Source organism: Centropristis striata, chromosome 15 (assembly GCF_030273125.1).
Source record: "Centropristis striata isolate RG_2023a ecotype Rhode Island chromosome 15, C.striata_1.0, whole genome shotgun sequence".
Taxonomy (NCBI): domain Eukaryota; kingdom Metazoa; phylum Chordata; class Actinopteri; order Perciformes; family Serranidae; genus Centropristis; species Centropristis striata.
Window position 1 is genome coordinate 31051253 of NC_081531.1, and position 23420 is coordinate 31074672.

General features: G+C 39.5%; 3 protein-coding genes across 4 annotated transcripts; 1 reads left to right on the forward strand and 2 right to left on the reverse strand.

Moving 5' to 3' along the window:
- Positions 1-1789: 1789 nt before the first annotated feature.
- On the forward strand, positions 1790-9201 carry layna (layilin a). 2 transcript variants are annotated; one of them, XM_059352433.1, is made up of 8 exons: positions 1790-2319; positions 2433-2453; positions 2656-2950; positions 4374-4531; positions 4614-4655; positions 4742-4795; positions 4892-4991; positions 6497-9201. In XM_059352433.1, exons 1-8 carry the CDS (start codon positions 2244-2246, stop codon positions 7206-7208), a joined length of 1458 nt encoding a protein of 485 aa, XP_059208416.1. In that variant the 5' UTR covers positions 1790-2243; the 3' UTR covers positions 7209-9201. The 2 variants fall into 2 exon arrangements, with proteins under 2 accessions (XP_059208416.1, XP_059208418.1); XM_059352435.1 differs by lacking the exon at positions 2433-2453.
- Positions 9202-9264: 63 nt separating this feature from the next.
- Positions 9265-17547, reverse strand: alg9 (ALG9 alpha-1,2-mannosyltransferase). Its single transcript, XM_059352432.1, has 15 exons — positions 17396-17547; positions 16088-16223; positions 15812-15946; positions 14932-15002; positions 14719-14807; positions 14232-14367; positions 14048-14135; positions 13664-13769; positions 12056-12178; positions 11259-11413; positions 11012-11141; positions 10784-10931; positions 10569-10698; positions 10353-10483; positions 9265-10016 (listed from the first exon to the last, which is right to left on the reverse strand). Exons 1-15 carry the CDS (start codon positions 17533-17535, stop codon positions 9893-9895), a joined length of 1842 nt encoding a protein of 613 aa, XP_059208415.1. The 5' UTR covers positions 17536-17547; the 3' UTR covers positions 9265-9892.
- A 1365-nt stretch (positions 17548-18912) lies between these two features.
- Positions 18913-23353, reverse strand: fdxacb1 (ferredoxin-fold anticodon binding domain containing 1). The gene is made up of 5 exons (XM_059351505.1): positions 22838-23353; positions 22591-22747; positions 21779-21982; positions 20421-20579; positions 18913-20323 (listed from the first exon to the last, which is right to left on the reverse strand). Exons 1-5 carry the CDS (start codon positions 23019-23021, stop codon positions 19135-19137), a joined length of 1893 nt encoding a protein of 630 aa, XP_059207488.1. The 5' UTR covers positions 23022-23353; the 3' UTR covers positions 18913-19134.
- Between the last annotated feature and the right edge of the window lie 67 nt (positions 23354-23420).

Genomic DNA, 23420 nt, shown 5'->3' on the forward strand with positions numbered 1-23420 from the left:
CCCCCTGCCTTCAGTTTAAAGAAGACTGGAATCAATCTGTTACCCCTAAACTGATTAGCAGTGTTTGGATAGAGCAGCATGCATTAATACAGTATATTCAAGGCAGCCTCGCCCCTCAACCCCCCCTGTTCAACGCTAGCACACACAGCATATTCCTGATGAAGCATCCTACAGTTTAAACTCTGGCTGATCTGTCTCACTGCGAGCCCTAAATCAACCTTATGGGCCATTTTGGAAATTACTTACCATTAAGAACTGCATACATACACTTTCCCCCCATTTGTGCTCAGAAAAGCAGGTCACGCTCTCATGCATCCATGGCTTCGGCTGATCCTGGTGCTTGAATATGAAATTATATAGTCGACATTATATTAATGGAGGTCTCCCTTGTTACCAGTGGTGGAATGTAATGAAGTACATTTACTCAAGTACTGTATTTAAGTGCCATTTTGAGATACTGTTTGTGAGTACTGTACTGTTTTTGAGTATTTCCACATATGTAAATTGTATACTTCTACTTCACTACATTTTAGAGGCAAATATTATACTTTTTATTCCACTACATTAAGATGCCAGTTTTAGTCAAATATCAGTGCGAGATTTCACATGAAAAACATGATCAATTTAAAGTGATTAGCCTTTTAAAAAAAATATTATTATTAAACCACATAGCAGTATATAAGGTAGTTAAAATTATCCCTGTCTTTAAAAAATTAAAACACTGCTTACATGAATACCATCAATAATAATTATAATTACAATAACAAAAATAATAATACAATAATACCTATAGAATATATAAACTTTTACTTTTGAAACTTTTAGTACATTTTGATGCTGATACTTTTGTACTTTTACTTAATTAAATTTTGAATGCAGGACTTTTACTTGTAGTGGAGTCATTTCACAGTGAGGCTTATATTTAAGTAAGGGATCAGAATACTTCTTTCAACACTACTTGTTACTAACCTGTATCATTAAATATTCACCAGAATAGTTTGACGTGTGTCTGAGTTTCTGAGATTTAACTTGTCAGCAGTACTGTTTTCTTTCGTGTTGATTCCTATTCGGATAAAAGTGGAAATACACTTGGTTGCTTTCTTACTGTAGATTAGATACCTCTCAGGTCTATGTGGTAAATATTATAAGCCCAGCTCAGTTTAGCACTAAGACTGGAAACAAGAAATATTTTGTTACTAATATACTATAGTTTTATATAACATCACTAAAGTGTTTAACTGCATTATATTATAGTATTACTATTATAGTATAGTAAGTTTTTTCTGCTCCCACTATTGGGCTTTTCTGTCTTTGTCTTGATATTGCTCTTAAAAGGACGGACAGTGATTTTTGGGATTGGGGACAACTATAAAAAGATTCTATAGATTCTAAAACTAACTTTCATCAAGAAAGGAAATAAAAGAGTTTCCCTAAATAGTAGCAAACTAACATTAGCCTATCACTTAATTTTATTTAATAAAAAAGAAAGAAAGATGAACATGTTACAGTGGAAATGCATGCCAAATTTCCTTCAATTTTTTCGTCAAATTTTAGTCTTCAACTTTACAATTTTATACCTGTAGCAGTTTACATGATCTGAGAAATCTGAGAGAATAGGGTATAACAACAAAGGAAAGAAAGTGTATCATCCATCCTCTTAAAATATCAACTTTGTTGGCAATCTATCCTTCTTTGTACTGAAACACAATACGGAAACACTGCAATACACCTTGAAGACGGACCTGAGAGAAATATTTTTAAAATATCCCTGATCGAGTTAGAGCAGATCATTTTCATGTAACACTTCTGTAATGACAATACCTTAAGCTTAAGTAATATAGGAAGGAGCGAAATCTGCCTCTTGTCAGCGTTTACGATGAGAAGCACTTGCATGATTAGATGTCTTGCGATCGATGCAGCCTCTTCTCCCAATCATTAAGACTGCTCTTAACAGATTACAGCCCCCTCCCAAACACACACAGTCTCCTCTCCTCCTCTTCCTGCTCCTCCTTCTGTCCCACATACTCTCTCTCTCAGCAGATAGAACAGAAGACTTGCCTCTTTTGCACTTCTTTGGCTTTCTCATTGAATAAGATGCCTTTTTCTTACACCCAAAGCAGCCACTGACCTCTAAAGGTTCAGGTTCTCTGCGCTCACCTGAGCTCCACTGATGACCAGATGAGCAGACTGCGGAATGAGAAATAAACTAAAACACAAGAGGTGGTGGTGAACAGCTGACAAAAATGGACCTGCTTATGATCTTCTGTAACCTCCTGCTTTTATGTTTTGATCCATCTGCAGCCACAAGCCTCATTACAGGTAAGGCACACACAGAAAACACAGCACAGCTCAAAGACATGGACTCTTGACTCATTTGTGGATCTTTCTTTGGTTTCCTCATGCCTCTCTGACTTGATGCTGGATGTTTATAGCGGATATATTTGAAGCCAGAGGTAGGTAACGCAGTATGAAACTATTTTTGAAGGGAACAAACTTCCCATAATTCCCTCATTCAAGGTCTTTCTCCTGTTTGGTGCTCTCACATAGACTATTAGGCCGATGCTCCAGATATGTGAGAGAACATGAAGAAAATTCTGAGCACACTAGGCATTTGTGATCAAGTGTGTGTGTGTGTGTGTGTGTGATTGGCTGCAGGTCAACGTGTTTGTAAGGCGGGGAAAGGGAAGCCGTGTTACAAGCTGGCTTATTTCTCCGAGCTCCGACGGAGGCTGAACTTTGTAGAGGCCGAGCTCGCCTGCAGACGGGACGGAGGGCAGCTGTTGAGCGTGGAGTCAGAGTCCGAGCAGAAGATCATAGAGCAGCTCATCACGGAGCTCCGCCCAACTGATGGAGACTTCTGGATCGGTCTCCGGCGAAACCACGGAGATGACAGCAGCGCAGACTGCTCCTCACAGTACTACTGGCTGGACGGCAGCAAGTCCACGTTCAGGTGGGTGTGAGGTATCCCAAGGGGTCAAAAGTAGTTTTATAATTTTAGAGATATTAAGTGAAATACAGAATGTTCAAATTGTCACTGAAAGGTAAAAGTAAAAGGTTTTTATAGTGCTGATATGGTACCAACAAACTATGGAGTTTCGGTACCATATAAAAAATACTTTGAGGAAATAGGCTACTTTTTTTTTCTTCCTACAAGACCTTTTTTTTAGTGAGACAAATTTTTCAAATGATGATGAAAATAAAATGCGCAGCCCTCCCCCAAGGCCAGTGGTGCATTTATGTACTCCTCAGAAGGTCCCATTTCCCCAAGTTGAGAAGTTGGTCTTCTAACTCGAGCCTTAATTGTCGTAATGTGGAAACAACGCTGACTTATAATAATAATAGTAGATTAATAGTACTTTATTGCTCAGAGCATTTAAACATCACATTGCCGACATTCCGAGTTGTTGTTCTAAATTGAGGGGTTGTTAAAGTGAATATTCCCATTGTGGAACTCATTTGTCCAATTATTCTTACACCATATGAATGCAGCACAAATGCCCTACCTTGCAATTTTAATCGAAAGCAAAAACTATTTGTCTTTCGGCCCTGTGATTTAGACACACTCAAACATTTAGCGGGTTCTTTCTTCGCCCGTGCTCCACCCAGTGCACCAAGTTGAATAAAAATCAGGCCTGCAGTCTTTTCATAATCCTGCTGACAAACAGACAAACCGAACCGACAACATAACCTCCTTGGCTAACTTAACTCACCGCCTTCAATTTTTACTGCTCAGTTAAATTATTGATTCAATTTAATTCATTATTTATTATTAATTATTTAGGCATTTCAATATTGCAACTTCTTATTACTTGTTCTAAATAAAACAAACTAAAGCTTGCGTGTGTTTCTTAAACATTTCAATTAGGAACTATATGATCAAAGACAAATCTGACCACACATGCCAGCTTTCGGTACAATACAAATTTCAAAACTTGGTGCAAAAGACACTTTTCAGACAATACAAATAGTAAGTAATAAGTTTTGAGGTTTTATACTCAGCCTTGGTCTCTATTTTTTAAATATAAATGTCAGTTTTGTAAAGATTGCAGTAAAGGCAGCTTGGAGAAGAAAGTAATTGATAGTATGCATTTTAATTGTGGTTTGATAAATGAGGAGAACAAGCAGAGAGGTGGTCGTCAATGCACATTTAATCCACATGATGTCTGCTTCAGTTCTTGAATAAATGAAAAGGTTACAGAGACATGGTAAAGTGTCAACATACATAATATATATGTTCATTTGTGGTCAGCTTATATGGTCAGCCTGTCAATATCTTCCTCAAGTGGTCTTTACGATGAGCTTATGCACACATGCTGTGCAAAATTACAGAGAAATGCATCCTAACAGTGATTTTGTACATTTGTTTGTTGCAGAAACTGGCATTTCGATGAGCCGTCCTGCGGCTATGAGGTTTGTGTGGTAATGTATCACCAGCCGTCTGCTTCTCCTGGTCTGGGGGGGCTCTACATGTTCCAGTGGAATGACGACAATTGTGAAACCAAGAGCAACTTCATCTGCAAATACACCGCAGGTAGCGGCAACACAGTATTACACTGTTGTTTTACTTTGAAAATACTTGAGCATTGTTGACCGTGATTCCTTTTTCTCCACAGAGAAGCCGCCACCTTCCCCTTCTCCCAACACCAATCAAACAAGTAAAATGTGCTCAGTTAAAAAAAAATGTAGAAATAGAGGGTGTGGTCAATATACAGTGATGTATATATGATGCTTCTCATTACAGATGTTTCATCTGTCATACCGTTGAATCCAAACCACCAGGACCAGGGCAGAACAGGTTCACAGATTCATATTGACAAATCTCGTCACATTCAATTTCTCATGACAATCATTGCATCTGTATATATCTTTTATCTTTCTTCTGTTTTTTTAGTTGTGAATTTGATTTACGTCATCATTCCAACCATTCCCCTGATACTGCTGCTACTGACGGTGATCGGAGTCTGCTGCTTCAAACTGCTCGCGGCTCGACGGTGAGGATCCTAAAGAGATGCAAAATATTTGAACGACTTTAACGTAGCCACACAGACACAGGAGGCACAGAGAAATGTTAAAACAGTTGAAACTTCCAGTGGAAGGCAGGCAACACGAGGAGTTTCAAAAACAAGCAAAAGAAGTGCTGAAGGTACGGCCGGGTATAACCACAGTAGTCGGCACAACAGTCTGGCGTCGAGCGAGTAAAGAGGCGGGGTTCTTATACTGCAGGAGGCAGGTGTGTCAGCAGGGAGGAGCTGATGAGCTGATCATGTGCAGCTGAATGGAGAGTGAAACAGAAGGAGGCCACGCCTGCACACATACACACAAACACAAGCTGTGTTTCCATTAAAGTCAAATCGAATTTTGAAGCTGTCGCATTAAAGAAAAGGCAAATTAGGGACGTTTTCATCGGCTGTTTTCAATCAAATTAACAAAGCTGCATAAACGTACTTTGGTCTGAAAATGGCGGTGTAATGTGATTGAGCAAGAGAGAAGAAAAAATACATAAATATGTTGCTAATCGAACAACTTTGGCCACCCATGAGAGAAAATGTGTGTTCAGGAATTAGATTCAGTGGGGAACTCATAATTTTTCTTTCATGTCAGCTCGTCTTGACCAACAGAGCGAAAACCGCTGATCAGTAATGCCAGTTAAATTTTCACTACGTCAGAAAAATCGTTTCTGTCTTCTGTTTATCACATTAACTATTATTCGAAAAAGAAAAAAAACCTCAAGCCGGCGTGAAAAAATTGCTGCGCAATTTTGAAAGTTTTATCAACTTTTGGTGTTTCCGTCAAGCTCCTTTCATGCAGACCTTCAAAATACGCACCAAAATTAGTTAATATTACATTTTACATTCTACTCCTCAAAGAATTGTCACCAGCACTTATTGATGCACTAATAGCTCTTATTGCACTATACCTTGATTGTTTGCTTTTACTCTTCCTGTAAGTCGCTTTGGATAAAAGCGTCTGCTAAATGACTAAATGTAAATGTCTAAATGTAAAATGTGTTCACAAATACATGGTTTCATTTTTTTTTTAAAAAGGCTACAACAATTTCCCTCTTACAGCTGAACACTGTCGTTTTTAGTTAGTGTTATTCAAACGGGGAAGTAGTGAATTTGTTGGGGACTATTTTCAGCTGCGGACCAATACATGCTAGTGAGTAGAGCTGCAGGGTGGTGCTAACAGGATTTGTTTTGAAACATGGAACATGTCAAACCAGTGCAACAGTGATGGTCAATGATGTGTTTTTAATAGATAGTAGCAGTACCTGCTAGTAGGATCAGTTTGCTAAGACATTGATATTTTCTGACTCAAAAACTGTTCATCAAGTCTAATCACCACCTCAGTTTCAATATAAAATAAAGACCACCACCTTCAGGTTGCATCTGGTGCATCCTCCACACCTTTTAGAGTATAGTCTGATTCAGGTTTCATTTAATGTGAATGTTCGAGGTGTCTCATTATTTATGCTTCTCTTCTGTGTGTGAGACAGCAGGAGGAAACAGCAGAAATCAGAAGTGAGCCAGACAGATGCGGACCTCTGCCCCAGCTCGGCTGCAACTGACGTCTACAACGTCATTCGCTCCCAGAAGGAGGATGACCTAGTTTCAGCTCGTCCGAACACCAAAAACACCTCCTTTTTGTGCTCCTCCCCTGACACTCCAACAGGGGACTACGACAACCTTGGGGGTCGTGACACAGAGAGCGGCTTCGTGACACTTGCCAGCACAGAGAGCTGCTTCCTCAACTTTGACCTCAATGACCTCAGCCTTGGGCGACGCGCCACCCGCGACTTCTACGACACCAGCTTGGGCCGCACAAGAAAAAGGGATTTAAATGAGAGCAGTCTGGGCTGCACCGGGCACAGAGAGTATTATGATAGAAGTCTAGGTCGTCGCACAACGAAGAGTGAGCATTACGGCAGCGGTGTCTATAGAGACCATGGATTGTATGATGGCAGTATCAGAGGAGGGAGTGACCTCTATGATGCCAAACTGAGGCCTGGCAGTCACACGGTAAAGGCTGACCTTTATCAGACATACGTCACCAACGGCAAGGAAGACACTTACCAAACCAGCCTGGGAACATTTGGAAACCGAAAGTCCTACCAAGCAAATCTGGATTGCTACAGAAATGGCCTGAATCTTGATAGTGAGAGGAGATACTTCAATGAACAAGAATGGATCAACAGAGAAAACTACTGATCCTCTGACCAGCTGCTTTATCATGTGTACAGCAGTGTATGTGTGATTGAAGACGGGGACGAGAGAACTGAAAGAAACTGTTCACGTATGTGGTTGTAATTGTTTGTACAATGTGCTTGTGTCTGAAAGCTTGTGGGGATTTTAATCAGACGAGGCCCTGCTAAAATTATATTTTGTTGCTGAAAACACAATTCAACCTGTAGCCCCTTTGGTAGACTAGGGCCTTGTGACAATTAGTTTGTGGTATTTCAACACATTTTTGTTTAAATTTAAATTTAAAGGATCAGCTTACCCAAATAAAAAATCATGTCTAGCCATGCAGATAGTTTGGGTTTTTTTCTCTTAAGATTTGTGACATAACTCATATTCTGCCTCTAGCCCAATTCAGTAGAGATGAATAAACATCTTTGTGCTCAGAGCATTAGAGAATTATTAACAATTAAACAACAATGTCTTTTCCAGGAACAACGTTCAGGAATGATCCACACACATGCAGCTTTCACTGAAAATATTTCTTTCTGAAGAAAGAATCTGTGGGTTATCAGGGACACTGTTTCTGGACAGACGCTCTACTGTAGTGCTATCAGCAATCAAAGTCCATTCACCTTAATTAGGGTGGCAAATTGGCACTTTAAAGGAATCTTTAGATATTAAATGTAAACTCAGTTTACACCAATTTCTCACATCCTGTTTACAGGTCTTGGGGACTATTAATCCATGTGTAAAAAAAAATTGCACAATGCCTTTCGTGGCTAAATTGCCTCAGGTGATGTCATCTGAGTCAGTGTCAGTGGGGGTGAAGAGTTAGAAATAAGTGAGCTCACCAGACGTATGTAGCCATCTCCATCATCCATCTTTAAATACAGTGTACAGAATATAAAGATGACATCACAGATCCAAAACATCTGGATTGCCCCCTGGTGGTGGTCTGCTTTATAGGTTATAAACCCCGCCCCTTCAATGTTAGTAGATAGTACACAAGCCAAACTAAAAGTAGAGGTCAAATAATTTTCCCACAGATGGTTTCTTTTAATTCTAGGTAGTTTCTATCAAGCTGAAATTTTGTCAAGTGTTATTCTTATACGTTTGGTTTTATTTGACGTTAAAAATGGGGCTGTAAACTGACTCATGATTGGTTGGGCGGGTGTTTGGGCGGGACCTCCATATCACAGGCTCCACTCATAGGCCTTAATGTTGTACAGTGGGAGGAAGTGGAGATGTTCATTCCTTATATAGTGTATGAATTTGATGCTTTGTTGAAAACTGTTATAGTGTTGTGCTACATTGGTGGAGTATTCTACACATAAGCTCCCTCTACATGATCCTTTCAGTTGATGTTGTGCATAAAATGTACATATCTCAAACATACTTTCTCTTCAGTTAGTTACCACAAACAAATGCACACACTGGAAACCTGGGGCCTGAAAGTCCAGATTTGAGGAGAAGAGGCCTAGTAAAGAAGCAAAGTTAAACCTCAAGTAACAGCATGGAGTGTCCCAGATCTGACAGAATGAATTTGAGTGACTTTGTGTAAAAGCCTGTTTGCATGGCCTTGTCATGTTGCCCTTGCTTGATAACTAGTGAGGTCTTGGACCCTTGTTTGCTGTGCCTGAATACACACAAGTTTACCTGATATGATATAAACAGGCTACCTCAGATAGATTAAGACACAATGTACTAATACTGCTTGAGGGAGCGAAGGCTGGATATTTTTTATGTATGTGTTTTGTGACATGGCCTTAAATTGTGAAATGTCCAGAATTTCATTTCACTTATTTATCAATGGAGTTCAATGTGGTGGCTCATACAGTGAATCTGAGTGCCTGCAGCCTGACCACAGAAATGGCATGCTATCGAAGAGAATGATAAAATATAGCATCATTATTATTATTTACTCAGAATGTATAATGCCTTGATGTCTCTCCTGTAAGTGACAGTGGTTTGTATGTTTGTTACATAATGAAATCTTCAAATAAAATGAGACTATAATTGACTATTGGCTCGTGGTGAATGGACTTTACTGTCCCAATGAAAAAAAAAAAACAGGAGGGCTGAATTCACAGTCAATCATGTTTTTATTAACATTCCAAGTTAAATTAATAACGCACTCTCATTCATTGCCACCACTCACATAATAAGATACTGTTCAAGTGCAGATGAGCAAACACTACAAGATTCCTTCGATACGTTATTCAGAAAAAAATCTTTCATTCAGGCCACATTTTCACATGAAGTATGTCAAGAAAACACTCATATTTGTATGTAATGGCCTTTCCTGGGCTAAATACATGTACAATCTTGGTAGTGTGCATCCACTGTAAGACATTCATTGACACAGACAAACACACACACGGAGACACAAGCTGAAATAAAATGTTTGTCATACAGGTCCAGCTGATACCTGCCATGCACACATACATACACAATGTTGTCTCTTCAGTTACACACACACACAAGCCCAAAAGTAAACATAATGTCATTAAAGGGTCTGATATTTTCAAATGACTCATGACACAAATACTTCAAAAGACGCGCACACACACACACACACACACACACACACACACGCACGCACGCACGCACACACGCACACACGCACACACGAATACCAGCTGCTTTGAGGGGAAGTGATTGATTTCTGTTGTTCAAATTTTTGTACTTGAGGCCCTGTTTAGGTTAAAAACTCAGCCATGGGTCCGCTTACGAGGCTGCTTTTGCCGCCGTGGTTTCAAGATGACGTATCGCCTGTAGGTGGTGTGTTGGTCTGATATAAACGGGACGTAGAGCGCTCTCAAGAGAGGAGATGACCTGAGAGAGAAAATAATCATTAAAAAAGATTGCATCAGCTTCTTTAAAGTCTCTGTTTTACCAAATGTTTCAAATGTCACGAGGATACTCAGGTCTTAATTCTGGGACTTATTTTGATTCTGTCAAAGAGGGTTATTTGTCTTCCCCATATTACCAAGCCCTAGTTTCTGCAATTATCCACTAATGAAAACATAATTATAAAAATTATATGCCATTTCTCAAATGCTCCTTTAAGCTTTTTTGAATTTAAAGATCTACATTTTAATCATCTTCTGAAGATTCGGGAGACCTATTTGGTTTAACATTTTTGTATAAATACGGCATTTTGGAACATACTTTGAGGCTTGAAGGAAAGGCTTATAGGCGATGATGTTCCACTCCTCTTTGTTGGCTGCATAACGCGGCTCCAGTGGCGTCTCTACATCTGTGTCCAGATCTACCAAGTAGTGGCAATGCCGTAAATCCATCTGTCCAGAGTAGAAATTTCACAGTTAAAATGCAACTACTGTTAAGCATAACGTCCATGCGTCAACACACGTCTGATTGACTCACATATCTGGATGGCTCCTCCAGGTTTTGGTCGTTCATATTAGCTGGGATGGTTTGTGTGGCCAGAGGACCGAAGGCGAATGGCTGAGGCAGCTGCCCTTTAAACTCAGACTGAATGAAGTGCAGCTGCCAACTGGAGATAAGGAAGAGAAACCATCATCATCATCATCATGTCAAAATACACTTTTCTTTCAGAAACTGAAGACCTGGATACTGACTTGTGTGGCAGCAGGAAGCTGCTTGGGAAGCGGTACCACTCTTTGCCTACACACACACTAACAGGTCTGCCTTCAGGGACTGAGTGAAGAGTCGGATCCTTGGCGATGCGATGGAACTCTGGGTACAGGTCCAGAGGTGCATGGTAGCCTGTAGACAGGAGAAAAAAATTCTGCTCCTTGATCTTGAACACTGGTACTTAGGAGAATAGTGTCTGTGTATATACATACCTCTGAAGAGAGCGACAGAGCGGGACAGTGACAGCACTGTGAAGACCACGACTGAGCTTAGAGCCAACCAGTTGGAGGAAACCGTGTAGTGTTCCAGTCGGTATCGCTGGAACAGGAAATGGTAGCATTTCTGCAAGAAATAAAATTAATCTGCAATTGTTTACAGATACTCAAAGGGGCCACATACAAAAAAAAACAGACTGCTGTTTTGCAACAAAAGCCAAGATTAGAAAGTGGTAAAACACACCTGCAGAGATGAGAGGGCTACCGCCCCGCTTAGGCAGATGAGAGGGTAGATGGGAAAGAGAAAACGTTCTTCTTTATGAGGTCTGGTGAAGAAAACCAACATCCACAGATACATGGGAGACAGAGTCAGCCAGTATGGACGACCCAGGTTCTGCACTGCAGAAAACATGTGTGCACAAGCATGTGAAATCACAAGAGCAGCTGCTTTGTAAAATTCACATCACAGCAAAAATCAATGCTTTAAACATCAGATCAATTTCTTGTTTTTGCTGCAGCGTGATGACATGATGCTCCATATTAGGGTGATGTCACGTCTACCAAATTGACTTGTGATGATAGCCACAGCAAACATCAAAATGGGAGATAATATTGTCAGCATCCAAACTTATCAAATCATATGGGAGCAGCAAAACCCATCACAGGGTCTAGATCCACCATTATGCATGATAGATGTCTGCAATCTTATTAAGTCTTTCAACAGAAATTAGTGTTCTGAAATGTTTAAGTAAGTATAAAAAAACTTCAGATTCGTGGACCTTAAGTTGTACTTGCAAAATCAAGTCTGTTCACCATTAAATAAATCAGAAATATTACTTTTAAGCACTTAATAAACACCACTATGCCCAGATATAGGTGTGGAGATGCAAACAAAAGACTATGATGTCAAAAGGACCCACATATTACTACCCATATTGTTCTGCTGAGGCAGATGACCAATACCTTTTCTATCCCTCAAAAAGGGCAAGCAATGACTGACAACATTTTGTCTTTTTTGTGTATGAAACAAACAGTCCTCACCATTGAACCTGTGTAAAAGTGTCTCCATGAGAGCAGTGAGTGGGAGGGAAAACAGTGCCAACGCAAACACCAGGTTGAAGTTCAGGATCCCATTTACAAAGTAGAAATGCCAAGGCTCCGTTCCTGAAGATTAAACAACACCAAACAAACAATATATTACAGCTCATGTACAGACAATCACAGCAAAGACATCATATAATTACTGCAAATTACTAAAAGGGAAAATCCAGAGAGGGGAGACAAGCCAGTTGATCAGATAAATATTTTGTTAATGTTTGTGGATTAAGCCTACGTCTATGTAAAACTAGTTGGAACACTTTTTAAAAGGTTTGATATGATGCTGGTGATGATGATATGATATATGATGATGGTATGCCCTCTGGGGGCCCACTAAACACATTGCAGCTTTTAACTGTTCATGTTTTTATTAAAGATTTATTCGCTTCATTCTGTTACTTAAATAATATACCCTTAGCCTAACAATCACTATAATAAGTAAATACATTACATACGGGTATATAATGACTTCCAGTGTTATTTGTGCCTAAAGACTTTACTCAGTATCATGATGAAAAAATGCCACAAATGTGTTATAATAAGTTTAATAAGAGTGTTACTATTTTGGGCTATCTAACAGTACAACTTAGAAATCTTTAGATTGCATGAAACCTTTCATCTATAGTCAAAGTCAGTGTTTTTCAAAATGTTTTTTAAATGTTTTCCTTTTGCCCTTCACATGTGTGTATCTTTGATATTCACCTTGTTATGTGATTGATACTAAATACTTGATTGTACCATTTGTATTTTATGACATAAAGCCATTTTCTTATTATTATATATTTAGCCTTTTGTTGATAAGACTATTGTTTTAATGGAGTCTATTGGAAAAAAACGTAGTCCCATATGCCCAATGACCAGATGTGGTATGGTAGGAAAATTATCTTTTTTCCGTCAAACTATTTGACAGATTTTGGATATTTTTTCAGATTCGTACTAAGGCAAATCCAGAGAAATTAAAAATTGTAATTATTTTGCTTTTATCTGTAGCATACCAAAAGTACAAATGGAAATGTCATTGAATAGCATCAGTTTTTTTTTATTATTTGGCTCTAACTAATAGCTCAGCCCTAATAAGGTCCTACTGTTTCCTTGGTGTGATTTGAGTGTTTGCTTATAAAAACTGTTGGCTAGTGGCTGTGATAAAACGAGGTACACCACAAACACTAGAGATGTAATAATGCAGCCTCTTTCTTCTGCAGTTGCTGTAATGAACCAGTTAGCCTCCCGGAGAGAGGCCTCTGTGCAACATGCTGAATCATAGAGTGGATATAAAGATGGACGGCCTCAAAGCTCCAAAAAAGTGAAGCCAAAACATCTCATTCGCCTGCTGATAGCAGGGTATGGTATATGATGTATGCTCAAAATGTATTTTTTTTTTAACCAAGATGGCTTTACTATTGTGAAGTTTCTGAATTACATACTGTGAAAATATCAAATAAATATAAAGGTATTTTATGACAAAACCAGAATAACAACAGGTCAGAATTCTGTTTTTTGGCCAATCTAATATAAAATGATACATTAATGATGTGTGTTCTTGTACATTACCATAGAGATCGGGTCCATGAGGTGTGAAGACGTTATATAGGAGAATATTGAGTGGAGCAACAACCAGTTTGCCATAAAAGAAAGAGTCTACTGCCACAAGGGGTACCTGAGAAACATAACACACAGAGGGGAAATTGATTAAATTTGAGTGTGCACATTTACCATGACAGATTATATAATTTTCTGAATGACACATATGAAAAACAGAGGAGAAAATGTAATATTCCGTAATATTCCTGCATTAATGATTAACTCTCCCACAGAAGTTCTGTGCACACACTGCAGCTGTGACACTGCAACAAAGCTCATACACGCACCTTTGTCCTGTAATATGCAAATTTAAAGCTGAATTTGTTTTACATGCATTTTTTAAAATATTCTCACCAGCAGCAGAAGCAGAGCAACAACCGACCAGGTGATAAAACTTTTCCACTGCCTCTTTAACACTAGCAGGTCAAAGGCGATCGGAATCCTGAAAAGAAAATGAAACAAAAGAGTTTTACATTTGACAAGCCTGGCTGGGGGGAAAGGATTGACGACCTATATTTGTTTTAGTTTACGATCTTACCCAACCAGAGCAGAGAACGGCCATCCAACAATGGCACCGGCAGCCACACCCATGACGGCCAGTGGTGTTGAGTCCTGAAACCACCCCGTCATTGCAACCAACGTTGTGTACATACAGAAAGAGGAAGGCAGGAATGCTGAGGAGCAAGAACAGAAGAGGAGGATCACAACGTATGTCAATGTCTCAATATGTTACATCCACAAAGCCTTTTTCATCCGACCTGCAGGGGAACAGGGGAATAAAATGAACATGCAGATATTGCAAATATTGTAAATTGTAAATGGACTGCATTTGTATAACCCTTTTCTAGTCATAGGGACCACTCAAAGCACTTTTACAGTACAAGATGATGGTGGTTAACACCAAAGAGGGCCAGGGTGGAGGCAGTTAGAAAATGATGACAGAGATGGAAATTAATTTAATTAAAACATTACAAATGAAAACAGAGAGGGGAATGGTTGATCAGAGGTCAATAAATTCGACCAACCTGCAGACGAGCAGAACATTCCCGTGCTCAGGACAAGGAATGCCAACATTAGACGGCCCACATGCAAACCAAACTTCTTACAAACTGCCCTGTGTCACACACACAAATAAAGCACATTGTTAACTTCCATTTCATGCACAGATAAGGATATTTAAATAATCATCATATATGTATTAGGATTCCCACATGCATTTAAGAGGAGTTTTAACTCACTTGTAGAAATAGAGTTCACAGACACAGCAGGAGAATGCTAAGACACATCGTACAAAGTAGAAAACCAACACCTGCAACACAAACACAACACAAGCCTGAAACTTCTGCAGAGTTTATACAGAACACTGTGGATAAGGTAAAAAGAAAAAGAAGAAAAAAAAGTCTCTCTTAACTAGGCCTGTCACAATAATTACAATATGGACTTATCTAGCACAGACAAAGTCAATTCTAGGTCATTGAAATTATTTTATTTAACCTTTATTTGTACAAGTAATTATATTTAGGTCTCGGTCCACATACAAGAGATTACCTGCATGAATAAAGCTTTGATGTCCATATATTGCACGATAAGGCAACATTGTGGAACAATAACCAGCAAGGTCTTTCCTATCATTATAAGATTTGGATGCAGTGCTTCAGTGTCCTAACCATCAAGAAAGTGGATTGGCCTGTTATAGAACATTGTCATTTTTGTTTCGCTTGTGTGGTTTTATTTATTTATTTATTGTTATTTTTTTTAAATATTTAAAATATGTTTTTTCCAAATTACAATTCCAAAGTCTAAATATACCCAAAAGCTCATTGCTCTTTAAAAGGGTATACTACATCATTATGATTTGGTATTATTCAATTATAATTATCATATCAGAGGCATAAAGCGTTCTTTACATTACAATGAAATAGTTTATTGCATATATCTTTGGGACAATATTTTGACCAAAAAAAGAGCAGTTATTAAGACAGGCCTACTGAAAACCAGAGAATCAGAGATTTGGGCCAAAAAACCGCTGCTGAATATGCTAAAGGTCATCTGAAGTTTTTAAAAATATCGGAAATAACAACAAATTATAAAATCAAAAGCAAGTTTAGGAATAGCTACCTTGTTTGTCTGTAGAACGTGGGCATGCAAACAAGCAGGAAGAGCATGTAACCATAAGTAGGCGTACGACCTGATGGCGTACAATGGAGAATATTCCCATGTTTGCATCCCTGTGCCGTACAGCAGGTAGTGCATCTGTCAAAACAATCATCACAGCAATTACAGAATGACAGTTAAAGAAAGATAAGTAGTATCTGTCTGGAGCAATAACAAGATTCTGACATGGTTGTAAGAAAATCCCTGGAAGGGTCACAAATGACAGCATATTGCACTCACAGGCTCCCAGTAGTTGAAGGTCTCATCGCAGTCTGAGATGTTGCTGAGCAAAGCTGCACAGAAACGTGCAGAGAGCAGGCATTTAAATGCAGTTGAACCTTCTGGAGCCCATACCTGCCCACCGCGACTTATTGACCTATTAAAACACACACACACACACACACACACACACACACACACACACACACACACAAAGATGAACAGTTAGATATTATGAACAGAAATAATATATGCACAATCATTATAATCTATGTCAGCATCAACATGTTTTAAACAACATCAAAATTCACTACAATCTACTTAAACAGTGTCTGCTTTATACATACTTATGTATTCAACCTATGATGATGATGATGATTATGATGATAAATGATGATAGATGATTATGTGTTTTAACATTCACAGGGTTAACTGAATGATGTTTCCAGGACACCTGCTTTTAATAAAATAACAATTATGGTAATAATTTCAGAGCTGTCTAATTAATATGCCTTAAATAACAAAAAAAACTAAGGGTTGAGTGGAACACAAAGTAAAAGTCAGCTCACAACAGGGGAGAGACAAGCATGTATTACTTGGAGGACCGAGGACAAAGAAAACACAGTTCATTAGGGGTTAGAACTGACTACCAGATGTGGACAGCAGCGTGTGTTTAAGGGAATTACAATAACTGTGGACACTATTTTAGACTGATTTCATTAGTGTTTACAGTAATTGCTCCGTGTGTCTGGCAGTGTTTCCTCTTGTTCACACCCACCAACAGATTAGTCGGCTCAGTTGCAGCTTAGCATTGATCCTCACGTTACGTTTTATTATGACACGTCACCTTACAAACATTATTTCAAACTTCAGCAACGAATGATCGACAACAATAACAACAAACACTGGTTTTAAATAAACCTTTGTGTCCATGCTGGGCCCGGGTTGAGCCCAGTCTTGACGGTGTGTCTGTTGTGTGGCATCATAATAAATCTGTCAGATTGACAGACAGCTCTGCGGGAATGAATGAAGCTGTCCAGGTAACACAACGCTGCTCTATTAAAACACACAACTAACTACTTACTGGAGCGGAAACACGACTTAGCAGCCATTACATTTAATACTAAAGCAAAGACATAGTCATGGGGGTTGTTAGGTGGGCGTTATTAGTCGTTGTTACCGTGTTGTTGAAGTCCAAACTCTCCTAATGTATCATAGTAGCTAGCTAGCTAGCTAGCTAGCTTCCCCGAGCTCAGGCTGTCGGTGAGACCGGGGGATGGAGCTCACAGCGCCGACAAGCCTACCGTCTCTGCCCCGGCTCATACTCACTCTTGTCGGGTCTCTGTGGTTTTACTGTCATCGACGCCTTTCTCCTCTTTCGGTGGCCGAGCTTCTGCGGAGACGTTGACGTTGTTTGCATCTTGTCTGCTTCCTCGCCTGGTTCGCTGCCGAAGCGCCTTGGCCGCCATGTTTTCCCGATGATGCGCCCGAGTCGCGCTTCGTTCATTTTCGGCGCCGTCCGGTTATTGACAGCTTTCATCACTACAGTCCACACACTGTTATTTATTTCATGTATTCATTTATTTATTTGTCTATTTATTAGAATGACATTCAAAAGAAACCTCTAAGTCAACTGCACTCAGTAGCTGTCTTTTTAACTTTTCTTTATATGTGTATATTTATTTTTGATTTTGGCCGTATTTTGAAGGAAAAGAGGTAAAAACACATACAAAAACCACGTCAAATAATAATTTAATGTACAGTATATTTAAGTTTAAGTGGAGCAGTTATTTAAAGAAACTAGAACAAGAAAAAGAAAACTCAAATAAACCCCAACAGTCTGAATACTCTTTTCAGATTTATATAAATATTATTGTTGTTATATAACTGAATATAGTAAATTAACATAGGGAGAAGGGGTGGGATTTAATAAGCTTTGGCTTCTTCCCACTCCTTTTGAACACAAATAAGTGTTGAGTCTTGTTGTTGTTTCATTTTGTGTGGTCTTGTATTTATTGTTTTTTGTTGTTTTTAATTGTTCATCTTTTATTTTGTGTTCAAATAAATTCTCAATCAATCAATATCTATATTTGGGTAAAACAAAAATGTCAAGCATAAGATCACCAGTGGTGGAAAGTAAGCGGAAGAATAAAGAATATATTTAAGTAATGTACTTAAGTAGTTTTGAGGTACTTGTACTTTACTTAAATATATTCAATTGAACACACTTTAAACAGTTCTTGTAATCCATTTAAAAAGGGGACTTTTGTACTTTTTCCTTCATGTGTTTAACTGCTATAGTTGCTAGTTAATGATTTTACATATGAATCATAAGACCAACTTAAGTTTTGAGTTACATGAGGTCATCATGTACTTATAAGAATGATAAAGTTATAAAATGTATTTATACAAATAATCATATGTAAGAACAACGAAAATCACCATCTTTTGGTACCAATAAGATTTCTGAATGTAGCACTCTGAAAGGGGTCATTTTGCAGAGAGTAGGTTTACTTTTGAAACTTTCAGTATATTTTGCTGGTATGGATTTTATACTTGGGTATAATTTAGAATATTTGAAACAAAGTATTTTTACATCGTGGTATTGTTACTTTTTCTCAAGTAAAGGATCTGAGTACACCTTCCACCACTGCAGAGGAATAAATTGGTTTAGCTTGTTTCAATAGGTTGTTTTTTGCTAAATACTTGCTTTTATGTTCATCACATGTTCAACTACATTTCGTTGTCCTAGTACTTGTACTCTGTTCAATGACAACAAAGTTGAATCTAATCTAATCTAATCACATGCTATTTATTTTTAATAATAATGCTCAACAGACCATACATTTATGTTAAATAACATGTTTATTTAATGATAACTTAAACACAGATTCACAGAATTCCCATTTATACAATAGCACACAATGCCACCTACTGTAAACACTGTTCAACTACAGTTTTGCAGAGTATACACTTATACTTAGCAGATATAGACAGACTTGTAATTACGATGTCTGTGAAATAAATTAGACGTTAAAGCCCTGATCCTCCAAGAGATTCAAACGTTGCTACCTGATGGTGACTTGCAACCGAGAGGTAAGAACGGATTGCAGGTCTTTGTGAAATGTGAGGGCTTGTGTGTGTGACAGAGCGTGTGTGTGAGAGTGGTAGATGAGTCTGTAGCAGTAGCTGGTCTGGCTCAGGTCAGGATGTGAGAATGTGTCAATGAGTTTGACTTGCTCCACTGTGCCGTGGCTGGCTTCTCGGATAACGGCGTAGAACTTTCTCTCCTCCCACGTGGGCCCTGTCCAGAAGCTGATGTCAAAGCTGAAGTGCTCAGGGTACAGGGAGAATGGCTGGAAAGCTTTCCCAGGTGCATATTGTTGTAAAAAGCGCGGGTCGTGGGACCACAGCAGCCGCCAGTCGGGGAGTGAAAAAAGGAGCACGGCAAGGAGGTCCAAATTTAAGGATACAGTGACATTGCACATGTTATTTGCATTTCTTGCTGACACCTTACCAACCAAACCCACTGGCTGTGCTATCAGGCGCAGACCCTTTAGGTCTGTGACGAGGGAGACGCCATAGGGTGCGAGCAGCGTTTCCAGCCTCTGCCCGAGCAGTTTGATTGGCTCACACTCTAAAGGGAAAACACCCCTGAGAAGGAGTTCGTGAAAGGCAGGTAGAGCCCAGATGTTGACAGGCACGTTCTTGAACACCAGGCCGCTAATGCCAAATAACAAGCTGCTGACACCATTACAGCCCTCTGTCACATGTTCCTCAGCTTCAATACTTGTATTATTCGCCTTATTCTGCTCATTATTCCCTGCATTGTTTATCACCTCTTTTTTAATCAGTAGCTCTTCCATGTGGGGGAGCAGTGATGGACGCAGCATGTAAAGACCACTCTCCCCTTCAGGATCAACGTCAAGAGAGCATGCAGACCTTAAGCGCTCAGCTCCGTTGCTCCTCACCCTGTCCACTTTATCTGAGGTAAGACATGCGGTTGACAGGGTGTCGGGGTCTTGCTCTTTGTCTGCAGAGGTGTGAGCGTCAGAGTTGAGGTCTTTCTGAAGCAGATGGATCCAGTAGCAGTGTGTACTGTTGAAGTCATGGCCACACGCCTGCAGCTGTTTGGTCGTGAGGAGGAAGGGAATGGTCTCTGTCATCATGGAGACAGACCACTTCTCTGCCACACCTTTGAGGAGAAAATCTTGCACCAACCTGACAGGGTGAATAGAACCTGAGCAGAGAAATCCCCTGAAGAGAAGAGACAGTAAGCATATGGTTATGTAACTCTTTTTTTGCGTTGGTGTTTTATTACTCAAACAGCATGAGAGTCTCTGTGTTACTGTACCTGAACACATAATCACTGAGCTCAGCTGGTACGTTGTACTGGACTCTGTCCCCTTCAACAGCCTCCTCAACCTTAAGTGTCTGAGCGGGGCTGTAGGGGAGGCTGCGAGTGAACACATGCAGCAAACCTTTCTCCACATGAAAGCCCTTATCCTGGCTCCTGTACAACAGCAGCACCATTATAGAGAATGTCAGTATGCAAATACACACACACACAGACACACAGACACACACACAGACACACACACAGACACACACAGACACACCAGCCACTTTATTATGTACACTTGTGCAACTGCTTGTTAACGCATTTTTTAACATCAAAGTCACAATAATGTCCCCTTTTCTATAATGCATGTACTGGATTATAATTTATTTGCTAAATTACAATAACTAACTAAACTTTATTGTTCATCTGCCACAGAGTTTTGCCTAAACCAGTTGTCTTTGGCATTACACAGGATTCAGGTCTATGGAAAAGTTTACCATCACCAGTTTACTGCTGGTATGATCAAATCTTTACAACCTGGTTTACTAAAAATGCTTTTGTCAGTTACGTTTCAAGCTAAATTCATTTTCTCCAGGATTACGTTTGCTCTTGATGTATCAATAAAACGTTTCTGAACCATTTTCAGTTGAGAAAAATTACACGCTATGTTTTTTTTATTTTATATCAAAATAAGCTGATTACATTCACCAGTAACTATATTACTTGTTATTTGTTACCACAAATATGTAATCAGCCAATCACATGGCAGCAACTCAATGCATTAAGGCATGTAGACATGGTGACAACGACCTGCTGAAGTTCAAAACGAGTATCAGAATTTGGAAGAAAGGTGATCTGTGTCTTTTAAAGTGGCATGGTTTCTGGTTCCAGCAGGGCTGGTCTGAGTATTTCACAAACTGCTGATCTAACAACCATCTCTAGGTTTTACAGGATTGTCAGAAAAAGAGAAAATATCCAGTGAGCGGCAGTTCTCTGGCCCAAAAATGCCTTTTTAAAAAAACTTTTATTAAAGTTTTGTCAGCTTTATTTATCTTATATCTTATAATGGAATACAATTTTAGGATTCAGATTAGTTAGTACAAAAGGCCTTGTTGATGCCAGAGGTCAGAGGAGAATGGACAGACTGGTTCGAGATGATAGAAAGGCAATAGTAACGAGGTATGCAAAAGGCCATCTCTGAATGCACAACACGTCCGACCTTGAAGCAGACGGGCTACAGCAGCAGAAGACCACACCGCCAATTTATTTGGTACACCTTGCTGGCTAATACAGTGGCCGCTGAGGGTGTACACACATATACAGGGACAACAAGGGCTGTTTCTATTTAAACACTCACCTTTACTCCTTACCTGTATCCAGTGCACTTGTAGCTCAGGTATTTCTCACACTCAAAAGGACGGACGTCATTAAGGATCAGGTGTGCCTCTGCTGCCATGGCAGCCACCTGCCAGCTGTTGTGCCACTCTCGCTTCGGCTGGTCCGCAGGTGTCCCACCCTGTCCGCTGCATAAGGCAACATGAACCTCCCCGTCTTCAGACAACAGCTGAACACAACTGGAGGCATAGAAACACAAGTAGTCAGTATGTCTCCATGGCAAACTGACATTAAAAACTTAAAAAATACATTATGTCTAAGCACAAACAGCCATAAGAGAACTTAACAAACAACTCCAACTGACAAACCTGGTTTAAAAGAGTTATGTCTGATTGAATGAGCACTAAATGTCAGTTTTTGTACTTGACAGTTGCCAATTTTCGATAGCTGCATCTATTAGTCAACAGAAAATATTTGCTAACTATATTGATAATTGATACTTTTTTTCATAATTGATACTTTGTCATGCAAAATTGTTGTTTTGGTCAGCATAAAGAAACAAAACTCAGGAATGATTTCTTGCTCTATTTACAATTTGTGTTGTTATTGTGCTTAACATTGCAAAACAAGTGTCATACATTTAGGAGAAAGAAAAATAACACCCAACTGCACCAGGGTTTTTTTTTTTTTTTTTTTTCAAATTAAATGTTGTATAATTCTCTGAGGAAGAAACCTTCAAAATGTAAAATGGACCTGAGTGAATAATGTCATGATTCTATTTACACAGAATGTGTATAAAGTAAAATGCTGTCGATTGATTGATTCCTATGGTACGATGCGGTTATACCTGAGGAAGAAGTTTTTGAGAAGATTTCTGTTCTTTTTAACCCCACTCTTTCTCCCGCAGTGAGGAAAGTTAAACACGACGCGATCAAACACACGGCCCTGCAGAGAGGCACACTGCTCCAGCTTCATGCAGTCCACCTCGAAAATCACCTCCCCACCTGATGAACACACACACAGACGGAAGAAAAAAAAAGTGTAAAAAAAAAGTGCCACAAAATACATCTCGGTACCAAAAAGTACTCACGAACCTGAGTCCTTGATGAGCTTGATGTTACTGGCTGCGCCTTCGTGCCGCAGTGCCTCGTCCTGATGCTGCAGGCAAGTGGCCGTGATGCTGGTCTCCGTGTCGGAGTATAACTGGCTCAGAGAGGCAGAAAATGAGAAGTTCCCTTCTCCCACCAGCAATATAGACCGTGAAGGAGACATGTTCATTCCAGCTGGAAATTCAGGGACACACAAAAACTAAATTCCTTGAAGGTTGCCCCCCCAAAAAGTCCGCCTTTTTCGCGCTGAGGGCGAAAAGGAGAGATGATGCGCGACTACGACCGCCTGCAGCCTTCTTCACGTTCTAATATAAATGTAGTAAATGCATATTTTAGTTAGTAACGTCCGTATTTTGTGTTTTTAACAGGCTCGACCAAATAATAGAAACTACATGAGCTGTATTGTAGATTGAAGCCGATGACCTTTCTCTTCGCTGCAGCACATGAAAGCCAATAATTATCTCACCTGTAGCAGCTTGCGTTGAAGGCTGTGTCGCTGGTACAGTAGTCCGACAGGAAACAAAACTCAAGGAACGTTGTTTCCCCGCGCACTCAACACAATACAATT